We start from the raw sequence: 14853 nt of genomic DNA, 5'->3' as shown, positions 1-14853 counted from the left end.
AATCTCAAGCTGGACAACTGGGTTGTGTCCATTGTCCTCCCAAGTGACTATTGTTTGCATTTGCTAATAAGTAACTGCTATACTACTTCTCTGGGTCTCCTGCTTTGATCACATTTGCTATACTTGATTATGTTAGGTTACATATCAACTATACTTGATTACCCATCCCAATTCTACTTACCCATCCTAATTCTACTTCAAGGAAAACACTCTAATACCATCCGTGATTCCGTATTTCATACCCAGTTTAGGTACAATTATTCAGTACAAAATTCTCTAAGTACTAACATGCTTACATATTGAGTACAAATTTCCTTACACTGGCCATGCTAAATTGACCCTGATGTCAGGGGTATTACCAGGGTAAATATGTGGGATTAGAGCCTGGGTGGAATTGTGGTCGATGCAGACTCGATGGGCTGAATGGCGTCCATCTGCACTGTAGGAGATGGTGATCAGTTTCACACAAGATTTAGGTTGGGTATGGAAAAGAACAAAAAGCAATCCAGGATAAGAAAAGTTAAGGAGAAGGTGTTGCACAGGCTGCCTATACTGAGAATTGATTAAGCACTGGGACCAGATGAGATCCATCCAAAGATACTGAAGGAGGTAAGAGTGAAAATTGCAGAGATGCCTGCCATAATTTACCAATCTTCCTTTGACTCATGGGTGGTGCCATAGGACTGAGGAATTACAGATGTTACACTCTTGTTCAAAAAAGAGTGCAAAGAGACCCTGAAGCTACAGACCATTTACTTCAAGCTCAGTAGTAGGGAAACTTATAGAAACAATAATTGGGGCAAACTAATAGTCACTAGAGCAAATGTGGGCAAATTAAGGAAAGCTTAGCATGGATTTGTTAAGGGCAATCGTGTTTAACTAAGTTGCTTGAATTTTTTGATCAGTTAACAGTGGGAGTTGACGAGGGTAATGTTGCTGATGTCATGTACATGGACTTTCAATAGGCATTTAAAAGTGGTACAGAAGACTTGAGAGCAAAGTTAGAGCTTGTGGTATACAAGGGACAGTAACAATAAAAGCAAGCAGGTTACAGTATATTAAACCTCTATAGATTGAGGTTTGGCCTCAACTGGAGTATTGCATCCATTTTTGCCACCATACTTTAGGAAGGATTTGAAGCTATTAGCAAGAGTAGAAAGGATTCAAGAGAATGGTTCCAGGGATAAGGAACTTCAGTTATATAGACTGGAGAAGTTGGGACTGTTTTCCTCAGAGAAGAGAAAGTTGAGAGGAGATTTGATAGTTATTCAAGTCAAAAGAGATCTGGACGGAGCAGGGAGAAACTGTTCCAATTGATGGAATGATTGAGAACCAGAGGGCACAGATTTAAGGTAACTGTCAAAGAAGCAATGGCGACATGACAATCCTAAAACATTTTCACACAGAGTTGTCGTGATGTAGAACGTGCTGCCTGAGGGGTTGGTGGAGGCAGGTTCAAGCAAGGCATTTAGAAGAGAATTGTATCATTATCTTGAAAAAGGAAAAAAAATGCAGAGTATGGCACTAGGTGAACTGCTTCTTCAGAGGACCAGCACAGATATAACAGGCCAAGTGGTCTCATTCTGTACTACAATCACTCTATGATTCTGTGAGGAAAAATACCTGATGCAAGCACAGGGTTATGTGTAATAGCATCTGACCATCAGAGCCACACAGCGTGTTGGAAGTTTGATTTATTATTGTCACATGTATTAATATACAGTGAAAAGTATTGTTTCTTGTGAGCTATACAAAGCATACAGTACATAGAGAACAAGAGGAGCAGGTGCAAAACAGAAAATGCTGGAAAATCTCAACAGGTCTTGACAGCATCTGTGGTGTGAAAAGAGCCAACGTTTTGAGTCTTGATGACCCTTTGTCAGAGCCATGTGAATGGCAGAGGTACAGATGGTTAAGACAATTGCCCTGAAAAGGGGACCAGAGGAGCAAGATGGAGGGCGGGAACAGAGAAATGGGAAAATGGAAGTGAGAAAGAAGGATGATAAAAATGAATGAATGAGATGAAAAGAAACAAAATGGAAATGGGGTGAAGGTGGAGGAGAGTTTATGCTCTGAAGAAACCTCTCCCCACAAATGCTGTCAGACCTACTGAGATTTTCCAGCATTTCCAGTTTTTATTTCAGATTCCAGCATCTGCAGTATTTCACTTTTATAAAGCTGAAGGTGCATTCGCCTTACTAAGGGGAGTTGATGGAGCAATGTTTCGACTTATAACTGATTACACCCAAGAGACACAGAGACCCATATTTTAGCTGACTGTGAGATTAGAGCCTCATACATGTACATATTTGAGCTCTTCCTATCAAATTATAACTTTCCTTCATCAGCAAAGAAACTAATTAACTTACCACAGATTAAATCTCCCTACGTAGGTAAAAGTGTAAATGGTCAAAAAAGTTAATTGAATAGTCTGCAAACGTAGATGCAGAAGTTGGATTTTCTATGAAGCACAAGTTCTCACAGCTCACCTACTCAGCCGCCATCTTGCGCATCCCTGTCTGGCTTGCGACCCCGAGCTTCCCTCAGCCCCCTCCCCTGCCTCTCAAACCTCACCCCTGTGCCTCAGGCCCCGCCCCTGCCTCTCAAACCTCACCCCTGTGCCTCAGGCCCCGCCCCTGCCTCTCAAACCTCACCCCTGTGCCTCAGGCCCCGCCCCTGCTTCTCAAACCCCGCCTCGCTTCGTTCCGCCCTCAGTTCTTCGGCTTCCGCTCCATCCCTCGAACTGTACAGTTGGTGCTGCTGTGCTGTGCCGCGCCGCGAGCGCTTCGCTCGCTGACTGGCGCCCGCCGAAGTCGGCACTGGTCTGGGTGGTGGCGCTGTTTCTGGAGTCCTGGGCGGTTTTACTATTTTTGTACGCGTGAATCAAAATTACTTTCCCCGTCCCTAACACAGGCAAACAAGGTGATAATTTAAGTGTAGCAAATCTTTCTGTATTTATCGTTTGGGTCCTTGCGCACGTAAGGAAGGGGTGCTTTTGCAGGATACGATTCGGGTGAATGGTGGTGGGACGGTGTGTAGTGTGGATCGAGTTTTCCGGCGGAAGCAAGGCCTTGGGTGGGATAAAGAGATTTTACTGTTCTTTTGGAACTAGATGGGTCAATCCTTAGTTCCCCCTTTGCTGTCAAGTCAGATGGCCTGAGGATATGGTGCAAAGGGACTAGGACATACATTAGAAACTGGAGGCAGCGAGTAGGTATAATGGACCAAAAACGGGTATGTGGGAACACTGCTCCCACTCCATTGCAGGTAAGAACATGGTCATCAGGTGTGAGGCACTGGTATTGTTACACATGGTGCAGGTCTGGGTCATTATCCACTCCTGCCCTATGGAAATCACCTGAGCCATTTTCCACTTCATTTGGGTGTCAAGATGGTCTGTGTTCATAGGAATGCAATGTACAAACTTCCTAGACAAAGGGGGGGAAAAACACGCCTAATGTTGCCCTACTCCTGATGGCCACTTTTTTGTGCAGCTGCATCAAGCTGTGCGTAGATTCTTGATATGCAAATATCAAATGTCTCTACATGCTGAGGTTTAACCTGTTCCCTGTGTTGCGAAGGATGGGTCGAGCTACGTTGCTGTGAAACACTCCAAAGTAGTTGGTCCTTGCCATACCACCTGTTCCTCATGCAAGAATCTCTGCAAAAAATTCCTTTGACCACAAGTCCATCAGGCAGTGGTCTGCACGTAACATCCTAGAGGTCCAACAGGAAAAGGAGGTGATGGGTCCTGGGTTCCCTGAGCAGAAAGTGTCACCTGGCATAATGCCTCATCACCTGAACTTTCAAACAAGCAGCAAGACCTAGTTTGGCTGGTAGTGAGGAAGGTGCTCCCCATCAGATCCTTTCTCCATGCTCGGTGTCTCACCCAAAATGCGCGTTGCCCTCGAGGTGACTGGTGTGGAAGAGACTCTTGTCCACTTCCTTGTGGAATGTGCCTTTGCAAAAAAAGGTCTGGAGAGAGATGAAATGGTTTTTGTCTAGGTTCATCCCGAGCAACTCCGTTACACAGGACTCTGTGTTCCCAGGGATGCACTCTGAGACAAGTATCAGCTGCTGCTGGAGGATCATCAACTTGATGAAAGATACTCTTTGGCTTGCCTGAAACTTGTTGGCCTTCCACTACAAGGAGTTGCCGCTGACCGAGTGTTGCTGACCAACACATTCCAAAGCCCACGACTATGTGCTGAAGTACGCACTAAGCTTGGGCAGCTGCCGCAGAGGTGCAGTGGAGAAGATCACTAATCTAAGACCTTTCAACCACAGTGAACTGAGGGGAACAGACCCCCCTCAGGCTGAAAGGCTCGCTGAATGCATGCAGTGACTATCGCCTGCATTTCAGTTGTACTGAAACACGTTGGAATATAACTTGTTCTATGTAAGCAAGCTTTAAAATAACTTCGCAACATTTGTAGGGATCACAGTAAAATGTCTGAAATGTTTTCTTTACTGTATTGAAGCATTTCAGAATATTACTTGATGTATGTAAAGAACCTGAATATTATTGCTTTTTGTTTGAAAACCATTTTGGAATGTTTGTAATATTCTTGCAAATTTCTTATGAATAAAATATATTTTTGGAAAAGAAAATGAGATTTTGCAAACATCTGAATTTGATATCCGATGAAGAGCAACAATCAATAACTGGATTTAATTTAAAGTCAACTTTAAGAGTGCAGTGTCGATGAAAAATGGTGGTTCTTTACATAGATTTTTTCTTGCTCATTTTTGTGCCTCATGTTGTACCTCAACATTATTATTTAAGAAGATTTTAATTTTTGCTCTTGTTGGAGAAAATCCAGAACTCAAGCAATATTCACATCTTTGCCACGTGATATTTTCTCCTTTTTTGAATAAGGGCATTATATTAACATTTTTAGCAGGGTGACATGGTGGCACAGTGGTTAGCGCAGCTGTGTCACAGTGTCAGGGAGTTGGTTTCAATTCTGGCCTTGGGTGACTATGTGGAGTTTACACATTCTCGCCGTGCCTGTGTGGATTTGCTGCAGGTGCTCCTGTTTCTCCCCGCTGTCCAAAGATGTGCAGGATAGGTGGATTGGCCTTGCTAAATTGTCCCTTGGTGTCCCAAAATGTGTTGGTCAGATGGATTACCCATGATAAATGTGTGGGGTAAACACAGTAAGAAGTCTCTCAACACCAGGTTAAAGCCCAACCAATTTACTTGATAGTAAACTCACAAGCTTTCGGGGTTTGCCCCTTCGTCAGGTGAATGGAGAGTTCTGGCCTCAGACAGAGCATATAACAGCACGCACAGATTACTGATTAGAATGCTATTCAAGTTTTAAAGATACAGACAATGTGAATGGAAAGAGCATTAGGCATAGGTTAAAGAGATGTGTATTGTCTCCAGACAGTACAGTAAGTGAGGTTTTGCAAACCCAGGCAAGTCATCGGGCTTACAGATAGTGCGACATGAACCCAAGATCCCGGTTGAGACAGTCCTCGTGTGCGGAACTTGGCTATCAGTCTCTGCTCAGCGACTCTGCAATGTCATGTGTCGTGAAGGCCGCCTTGGAGAACGCTTACCCGAAGGTCAGAGGCCGAATTCCCCTGACTGCTGAAGTGTTTGCCAACAGGAAGGGAACAGTCTTGCCTGGTGATTGTCGAGTGACTCGTGTTCTAATCAGTAATCTGTGCTTTATATGCTCTGTCTGAGGCCAGAACTCTCCATTCACCTGACGAAGGAGCAAACCCTGAAAGCTTGTGAGTTTATTATCAAATAAATTGGTTGGACTTTAACCTGGTGTTGTGAGACTTCTTACTGTGTTTACCCCAGTCCAATGCCAGCATCTCCACAAATGTGTGGGTTTACAGGGATAGGTCAGGGGAGAGGGCCTGGGTAAGATACTCTGTCAGTGTAGAATTGATGAGCTGAATGGCCTCTTCTGCACTGTAGGGATTCTAATACTTTTCCAATCCACCAGAATCATTTTTGCATCCAGGGAATTTTGCAATATTGTAACCAGTAGATTTACTATTGGTTTGATTTACAAAGAGAGATTGGACAGTTTAGGCCTACACTTCCTGGAGGTTAGAAGAATGAAAAGAGATCTAATTGAGGTGGTAAAATGATAAAGAGGATTGACACAGTAGACATGGAGAGGATGTTTCCTCTTATGGGGCAACCTAGAACAAGACGTCATAGTTTTAGGATAAGGGGTAGCAGATTTAAAACGTATGAGAAATTGCTTTTGTCAAAGGCTTGTGAGTCTGTTGAATTCACTGCTCGGGTGCTTGGTGGATGCCGGGACTTTGAATAAATTTAAGGAAGAGGTGGACAGATTTTTAATTAGTAAGAACAGGCAGGTAATTGGAGTTGAGGCTGAAATGAGATCAGCCATGATTGTATTAAATGGCGGAGCAGGTTTGAAGGACTGAATTGCCCATTTCTGCTCCTAGTTCATATTATGATTATGATTCTATGCTGCCCATTTTCAATTTTCTAGAATAATGACATCATACATTAAAATGTCACATTGTTTATACATCTTTATTGAATCATTTGCAAACTCAGGTGGGAAAGCTAGAATGTTACAATTTCATTTGAACATTTAGGTGAGGTAACAATAATCAAATACCAAAAGGCTACACCATTGTCATATATAGGTTGTCTTCCTCCCTTCCTATTGCTTGTAAGTCACTCCTCTGTCATTCGAGGAAAACCTTTGATTTACTTCCAAAAGTAGCAACTCCCAGTAATCTCATCACTTTAGCATTCTCATATTTTGATGGAGAAACTGCATGATTTCTTTGAACTTATTATAAAGTAAACTTTATCTCGTAACAATAGCTTGTATTTAAATAGCACCATAAAACATCACAAGGTGTTTCATAGCTGTGTTATAAAGTAAACATTGAAACCGAGCCACATGAAGCAATGTTAAGGCACTTGAGCAAAAGTGGTAGGTTTTAAGAATCACCTTAAGGAAGGAAAGAGAAATGAAAGATTTAGGAATTGAATTCTGGAGTTTAAGGTCTGCACAGTTGAAAACACTGCCACGAATGGTGGAGGAATTAAAGTGGGGGTACTTGAGGCTGGATTAGATGAGCACAGATTTATGAGGGCTGTGGGGTTGAAAGAGATTACACAGATTGGGACTGGAAATCAATTTTAAAATCAGGGCGTTACTTGACTGGGTCCCAGTGTAGGTCAGTGAGCGTGGGGTTATGGGTGAACAGGGTTTGACATGCGTCAGGATGTGAGTACCGTAGTTTTGGATGGGCTTAAGTTAATGGAGGATAGAGCAAGGGAGGCCAGCCAGGATTGCAGCAGAAGAGTCAAGTTTAAAACCAACAAAGGCATACGTGAGATTTTCCACAGCAACTGAACTGAGATAGCAACAAAGTTGGGTGATGTTGCAGACGTACAAATAGGCAGTCTTGGAAATGACATAGATATGTGATTGGAAGTTAATCCTGGGGTCAAGTGTGAACCCAAGACTGAGAACAGACTGTTTCGACCTCAGACAGATACCAGGGAGTGGGATGGAGTTGGCAGCTATGGAGTAGAGTTTATAATTGGGTCTAAAGACAATGACTTTGGTCTAGACATCTAGTTGGCGAAAATTTCCATTCGTCCAGTACTGGATGTCAGAGAAACAGTTTGATAATTTAGCAACAGTGATCCTGTCAGAAGAGGCGGTGGTGAGGTAGAGCTGGATGTTTGAAATCACTTTTATAAGTCCAAAAACTACAGATCCTGAATCTCTGAAATAAATAATAAAAATGCTGAAAATAGTAGTATCCAATGAAAAGAAAAACAACAAACTTTTCTGGTCATAGAATCCTACAATGCAGAAGGAGGCCATTTGGCCATCGAGTCTGCACCGACCACAGTCCCACTCAGGCCCTATCCTTGTAACCCTATGTGTTTTTCCTAGCTATTCCCCTGACATTAAGGGGCAATTTAACATGGCCAATGCACCTAACCCACACATGTTTGGACTGTGGGAGGAAACCCATTCAGAACGGGGAGAATGTGGAAACTCCACACAGGCAGTGACCCAAGCCAGGAATCGAACCTGGGTCCTTGATGCTGTGAGGCAGCAATGCTAACCACTGTGCCACCATGCTGCCAAAGGTCTTCTCTCAGAATCATAAAGTCCTTAACAAACCTAACTGATTTTCCCAATGCATCATTAAGTACAGAAAACAGTGACCTGTCAGCATCTAAAAATTTGATGAGAAGTAGAAAGAGAAAGTATTCAAAATGTCCTTTTAGGAATGATTGAAAAAGTGAAAGGGAGGGTAAAATGCAGGCAAATATTACACATAGATTTCATAACAGAGAAAAAACAAAATTGGAAGGTGATGAAGAATGCAAGGTCATATACCAATGTCTAAACTGATAGGAACAGAAAAAGGCAAAATGTGAGTCCACCAACTCAATAGGAGTAAAGTAAAATGAAATTTGAGAGGAAGGACTTATCTGGGCAATGGACAGTACAATCCAACAATTTGTGTTTTGTATTGAGTAAAGAAGAACTGCAAAACAATAAGTGGTAGTATATTAGATTAAAAAACACACATATTTAAATCATTGGATAATATTTTTGAAGCCTTGTCAGAAACTGAATTAGTGGGCGCACAGTCCTTTTTCTGTGGCTGAAGGTAAGAATACGTCAGAAACAGTATCCAGAAAGAATGATGAATGACAATAATGTTTCAGTGGAGAAAATCAGTCTTTCAGAAAACTGAAATGGAAAATTAAGATATGTATTGTCGCATTGCTGCACTATCGATAGTGCACAATGAGCTACTGAATGCAGGTACTAATGGGATGACTGTGATGTTAGGAGAGATTCTATTTTCATGAAAGGAGTAAGAGTGAAGAATCAGATGTGGTTGAGAGCTTTGGTTGCAAATAAAAAATCCTAGGTATTGATGTGAAGGAAGGCATCATAAGTAGACAAAGTGAGGCAGGCATCTCTACAGAAAAGGTGAAACATAGTTTAAGTATTTGACTTCTGATAGTGGTATTGTTAAGAGAGGGGAAAATGAGAAAGAAAGAAACAGTGAGGAACAGGAGGACATTTGGTAGGAGTAGCTGCACTTGGGTTGTGAGGGCTACAGGAATGTGTCCAGAGACAACCTTGTCTGAAAGTGGTGACGGAAGGGGGAGGGGCAGTAACAGAGGGCAGGGTTGAATGTGCAGCTTGAATATACATGGTGGAGTTTGTATAAAGAGAAATGGTGGCATTGTCATATATCACTGGACCCAGGGTAATGATGGTGAAATTTGAATTCAATATAAGCCTGGAATTGAAAGTCTAATCATGAACCCATTGTCGATTATTTTAAAAAAACCCATCTGGTTCACTAATGTCCTTTCGGGAAGGAAATCTGTCATCCTTATCTGGTCTTGCCTATGTGAATCCAGACTCCTGCAATGTGGCTGACTCTTAAATGCCCTCCAAATAATGGGAATTGGGGATGGGCAACACCCACATTCCTTGAACAAATTAAAAATAAAGATAGGATAAGGGAGGAAAGCAGGGCAGTGAAATCAGATTTGAGATGGGGATTGACAGAAGAGTCTAACTCCACTCTGAAACTCCCCCCGGCGAGCCTTTGGCCACTTTCTACTGATAATGAGCTCAACCATTCCTTTACCTGAATCTTGTTCCTTGTCCTTGTTCCTCGAAAAACATACTGTTTCTCACCCTGGTATTGTTCTGCATAAAACTGGTGCACAACTAGCTTTGACATCAATCAATAGATCTTGTTGGACCTGATCTAAGTTGAATTTTTTTTTTGCGGAGGTGATGACTGTGGTAAATAAGGGATTTATGGATGTTTATGGACTGAAGGCAAGTCGATAAAGCTTCACACAACGGACTTGGCACAAATGGAAGTGAATGGCATTTGAGGCAATCTTTTGGATAGGGAACTGTTCAGAGGTAGGAGACAGCTGGGATAACGGTGGTTTACTCCAGTTGGTAAGATGTGACTAGTTTGTCCTCCAAAAGTTGTTTTATTTGTATATGATTTAGATGAATGATAACATAATTGTATTTCAAGTTTGCTATTAAAAATTAAATAGCACAGTAATTAGTGTGGTTGAGAGCAGAAAATTGCAAACAGACATTGAAAATTTAGATGAGTGGAAAACAGTTTTGATTTTGGAAACAGTGAAGAAGTTCACTGTGGTATTGTTTGTTGTTGAAAATGACAAAAAATACTGAACCAAACTATCTAAATTAAACAAATACAGAGTTTTAGTTTATTTTCTTTCCAGAGGCATTTGTTTGTTTTTCCTGATGGAGATTATCAGACACAATGAAGAGACGCTGAGGACAGCTCTGATATCTAATCACAAGGATGTAATTGAACAGTATCAGAAATTCAGTCCAAGGGTGAAACGACTCCTGGAAGACGCATTTCGGCCAGATGGCACCCTTTTCAAGCCCATTGAATTGCATTCGAAGTCTGACTGGATCCTTAGCCACCCAGAAGCAAAGCAAGATTTCTACACGTTTTACAGCAGTCCACATAGAAAAGCACCAATTCCTGGGAAAAACATTATTTACATTCAGACCATTGGTATGATTCTTTAAAACTATTTTGTTCAGATATTTGAGTAAAGTATCTGTCTGTCTATTCCCTGAAAACAAATGCATTTTCTAATTAATTCATATAGTTAATTGTTATCAAAATCGAAATGCTGCACAGCTTTTCTCACACCCACATCTTCCTCTGCTATGTTAAGACCTGACCTGTTTCCTGACCAAATTTCCCTTCTCAACCCTCTTCACTGACAACATCAGTTGCCACTTATTCCATTCTTCCATTTTAAAAATCTTGGTAATATTGCTGAGACCCTATTCCTGATCACTTTCTTCCAGACCGTCAGTATAATTTTTGTTGTACCCTCACTCCTGAGATGCAACTGCTTAAAGACACTTTAAAAATAAATGGAATTTTGTGGTCAAATTTTACATTTCTTATTGCTAGAAATAACATGGGATTAGAACATCAGGCACGGTTAAGTTAAGTCAGGATTAGCTAGCTTTTGCAAAGTGGAGACGTTTTGCAGACTGAAATTCAAGAGGTTTGTTTCAGATGGATTTTACCGAAGAAGCACTTTACAAAACTTCATTTGATACTTTGCTGATACGTTCTATTAAATTTATTTAACTCGATGCTTTAGTACAAATTGTCATCATCCTGTTCTGAAGATGGCAAATCTAACCCAAGTGATTGATATCCTATGAATGATTGTTGATCTAATGTCATCATTAGAGATCTGGTTTGTACTGCCTTTTATTTCACTAATTCCATCCGTGCTGATTGATATACTTGGGCTAACTTTGTACAGAGATTGATCAAGTTTTAGCCAGTAGAGAATCTAATTTGAAATTGCAGCACGTTTCACAGTTCAGCAGGGATTGAAACAACTTCTGTTTTCAAGTCTAAATTGGAGAGATAGTAAGTGATATCATTGTTTATCTTTATTGATGAATAAAACAGTGTATAATTTATTGTTTTATGTTCTTTTACCTTACATAAGCTGTCATTTAGAATTCAAGACTCAATTTGATAAGATATATGGTTCAATTCACTTTACAAAAAGAATAGAATCATGATATCATGTGATAGAAAATAAGCCTTATTTTATCCCCCCCGCCCGGTTTCTCTATTATTTTTAGATAATGGTTAAAAAAAACATTTTCTAGGTTGTAGCTTATTGGAGTGCCCTCCATTACACACAATAAATACCTATGGTAAGTGAGAGGGTATGCAGTTCTATAAAAAAGTAGCATTATACCGTGTAACAATGTACATACATCTGTGGTTAAAGTGGTGTGCTTAAGACTACAAGAGTGTAATTACTTTGCCTTCTTAGATCACAGATACTTTAGGTCCATTGGACTTCTTGGATCACAGATATTTTAGGTCAGTCAGAGATCAGAATCAGGCTTTTTTGTGTTTTATTTTGGTATTTATCATTCTTGATGTAAATTATTTTATGTTGATGTGATAATTTTTGTATTTTAAGTTATTAGCTTTTTCTGATCTTTTTAAAAAGTATGACACAGACATGTACATATGTGCCTTGAAGTATGGCGCACACAGTTAAGCTCTTTTTCAAAACTAAAATATATGTAGATTAACTCATCCATTTCTGTGCTGCAAATGTACATCTATTTATACCAATATATTTTTTCTATTTTGATTATAAGTTTTATAAGATGCAGTTGTATAGAACTTTGGTTAGGCCGCATTTAGAGTACTGTGTCCAGTTCTGGTCGCCTTACTACCGGAAGGACGTGGAGACTCTGGAGAGAGTGCAGAGGAGGTTTACCAGGATGTTGCCTGGTATGGAAGGACTGGGTTATGAGGAAAGATTGAACAAATTGGGGCTGTTTTCCCTTGAAAGACGGCGACTGAGGGGGGATCTAATAGAGGTATATAAGATTATGAAGGGTATAGATAGAGTAAACAGAGGTAAGCTATTTCCTATGTTAGAGACACACAGTACAAGGGGCCATGGGCTTAAGGTGAGGGGGGAGAGGTATAACACAGATATTAGAGGGAGGTTTTTCACACAGAGGGTAGTGGGGGTATGGAATGCTCTGCCAAGTAAGGTGGTGGAGGCAAGCACGCTAGAGTTGTTTAAGAGGAACTTAGACAGGCACATGAGTGGGTTGGAGATGGGTGGATATAGGAGATTGTTTTAAATAAGGTTCATTAGCATTTTGGCGTCCCTGGTAATGTAAATGGATATGGTATGATAATAATGTTTTTTCTCTTTTAATTCACAGGTTTTAAGTCGGTCCGCCTTGTTGTCCAACGAGGGGCATACACATGATGGGTCGTACTTGGGCTGCTCTTGAATGTTCGAGATTGGCCTAGTGCTTCATGTCGTTAGTGTGTGCTTAAACTGGACCAGATGCTGGGCAACACGACAGCTCAGTGACTATCACTGTTTGCTGTGCAGAGACATGGATTTGGGCCAGTGTCTGTGGGAGTTTGCGCATTCTCCCTGTGCTTGTGTGGGTTTTCTCCAGGTGCTCCGGTTTCCTCCCACACCCCAAAGATGCGCTATTAGGCTGATTGGAAATAATAAATTGTCCCTAAATTAGTTTCCCTCGATGTGGATTGCCATAAAACAATAGATAAGGGTCATGGGTGGAAGGGGGGGACTGGTAATGTTAAAATGGTGGCGTGGGCTCGTTGGGCTGAAGGGCCTGTTCCCCAGGCTGTTTTTGTTCTTTGTTCTTTAAGAAATAGGAGTAAAAGTAGGATATTTGGCTCATCGTGCTCACTGCACTGTTCACAGTCACCCAAGGCTGGAATCAAACCTGGATTTCTGGCATTGTGAGGCAGCAGTGCTAACCACTGTGCCACCTTGCTGCCTAAAATAATATTCTGTTTTCCTATTCTTCTTACCAACGTGGACAACCTCATATTTTCCTATATTATCCTCCATCTGCTAAGATTTTGCCCACCCATTTAAAGTATCTGTATGCCTTTGCAGACACTTTGTACCTGACCTATCTTTGTATCAGCAACAAATTTGGCTGTTATACAGTTGGTACCTTGATCCAAGTCATTAATATAGATCATGTGCAGTTGAGGCCCTGATCCCTGTGGTACCCTACTAGTTACAGTTTGGTAACCTGAAAATGACCTATTTATTCCAATTCTGTTTCCTGTTAGTTAGCCAATCCTCTATCCATTCTAAAATATCACCCTTATGTTTTGGTTCGAGTCAGAAACTCCAAAGTGTTTTATGGAGCCTGCTTGGATCATAACTTTTGCACTTTGAATTTGGCTAGGATAAGCATGATATGTTTTACTTAAGTAATGATTTGAACGACCCACTAGGGAACTTTTATTAAACAGTATAATTAAGAATATGGTTAACATGTGTAGAAAGAAAATTAGCAATAACTTTTATCAATTACAAACAAAACAACCACAATAATGTACTATCCTTAAGTATTTCTGAGATGTCCCCATCAAACCAATCCCATAAATAAGACCCTTTTAAAAAGTTCAACACGACAAAGCCTGATGCTCATGTGATATTGGAATTGAGTCTGTTGGGTGGAGAATTGAAAACTCTCAGTCTTGTAAGTTCTAGAAGTCCTCTTGACACACCCAGAACAGTTTGAAGTCAGAACAGCTTCCTAGAATTCCAGGTAGACCCTGGTCAAGCCTCCAACAGCAGGTTTTCTACTCCTGGAAGGCTTTCACCTAACCTGCAGACTTTCCAAAACCAAGGAGAGTGAGAGAGACACTTCTTTTCACATTGCTGTCCTTTCTAAAACTCAAACCCGCAGCTCAGAATTGAACATGAGAAAGCTCCTGTCACCTGACCTGCCAACCAATTTTTCTCTAACCATGCAGAACCATAAAAAAAATCCCACAGTAAAAATTAACAAACCCCTGTTTGAGCAGCTTAGTGAGCAATAAAAGGACATTTGGTAGACAGCTCGGCCACAATAAGAAATACTGAAACTGTAAGAGCTCCAGAGATCATGATATTTTAGAAAAACCTTTCTTAAAGGTACACCAAAGTCACACTTAACACTGTGAGTTTTTCTGCAGTAACCTTTTATGGGCACTTTATCAAATGCCTTTTGAAAATTCAAATATACCACATCTATTAGTTTTTTATTCATTCTTTACTTGTTCTCAAAGAACTGATAAATGCATCAAACCTCCTTAATGATAGATTCCCTGATGACAGATTTTAGCCTAACTGGCCTATAGTTTCCTGCTTTCTACATAAGAACATAAGAAATAGGAGCAGGAGTAGGCCATCTAGCCCTTCGAGCCTGCCCCGTCATTCAATAAGATCAT

General features: G+C 40.9%; 3 protein-coding genes across 10 annotated transcripts in view; 2 read left to right on the top strand and 1 right to left on the bottom strand.

The window, feature by feature from the left end:
- LOC145356683 (uncharacterized) overlaps positions 1-2542 on the bottom strand; it is a 62301-nt gene extending 59759 nt beyond the window's left edge. For 2 of the 4 annotated variants that reach the window (XR_013889185.1, XM_080209570.1), the window contains exon 1: positions 2370-2505. The gene's annotated coding sequence lies outside the window, so the exon portion shown is untranslated. Of the gene's footprint in view, positions 1-2369 lie in introns of all 4 variants that reach the window. The other 2 variants (XR_013889184.1, XM_080209571.1) reach the window with 2 other exon arrangements.
- The window catches only part of gna13a (guanine nucleotide binding protein (G protein), alpha 13a), a 464418-nt gene that overhangs the window by 113844 nt on the left and 335721 nt on the right, over positions 1-14853 (top strand). The gene's annotated exons all lie outside the window — the stretch shown is intronic.
- amz2 (archaelysin family metallopeptidase 2) overlaps positions 2770-14853 on the top strand; it is a 44888-nt gene continuing 32804 nt past the window's right edge. The window contains exons 1-2 of one of the 5 annotated variants that reach the window (XM_080209569.1): positions 2770-2872; positions 10280-10584. In XM_080209569.1, the coding sequence (XP_080065695.1) occupies positions 10302-10584 (283 nt within the window). In that variant the 5' untranslated portion in view covers positions 2770-2872; positions 10280-10301. Of the gene's footprint in view, positions 2923-2976; positions 3268-9806; positions 9942-10279; positions 10585-14853 lie in introns of those variants that run through there. The other 4 variants (XM_080209565.1, XM_080209568.1, XM_080209566.1 and 1 more) reach the window with 4 other exon arrangements.

This window comes from Carcharhinus amblyrhynchos, chromosome 21, assembly GCF_965287045.1.
Source record: "Carcharhinus amblyrhynchos chromosome 21, sCarAmb.v2.hapA, whole genome shotgun sequence".
Classification (NCBI taxonomy): domain Eukaryota; kingdom Metazoa; phylum Chordata; class Chondrichthyes; order Carcharhiniformes; family Carcharhinidae; genus Carcharhinus; species Carcharhinus amblyrhynchos.
Note: the sequence above shows the minus strand (reverse complement) of the source record. Positions and strands in the feature narration are given on the sequence as shown.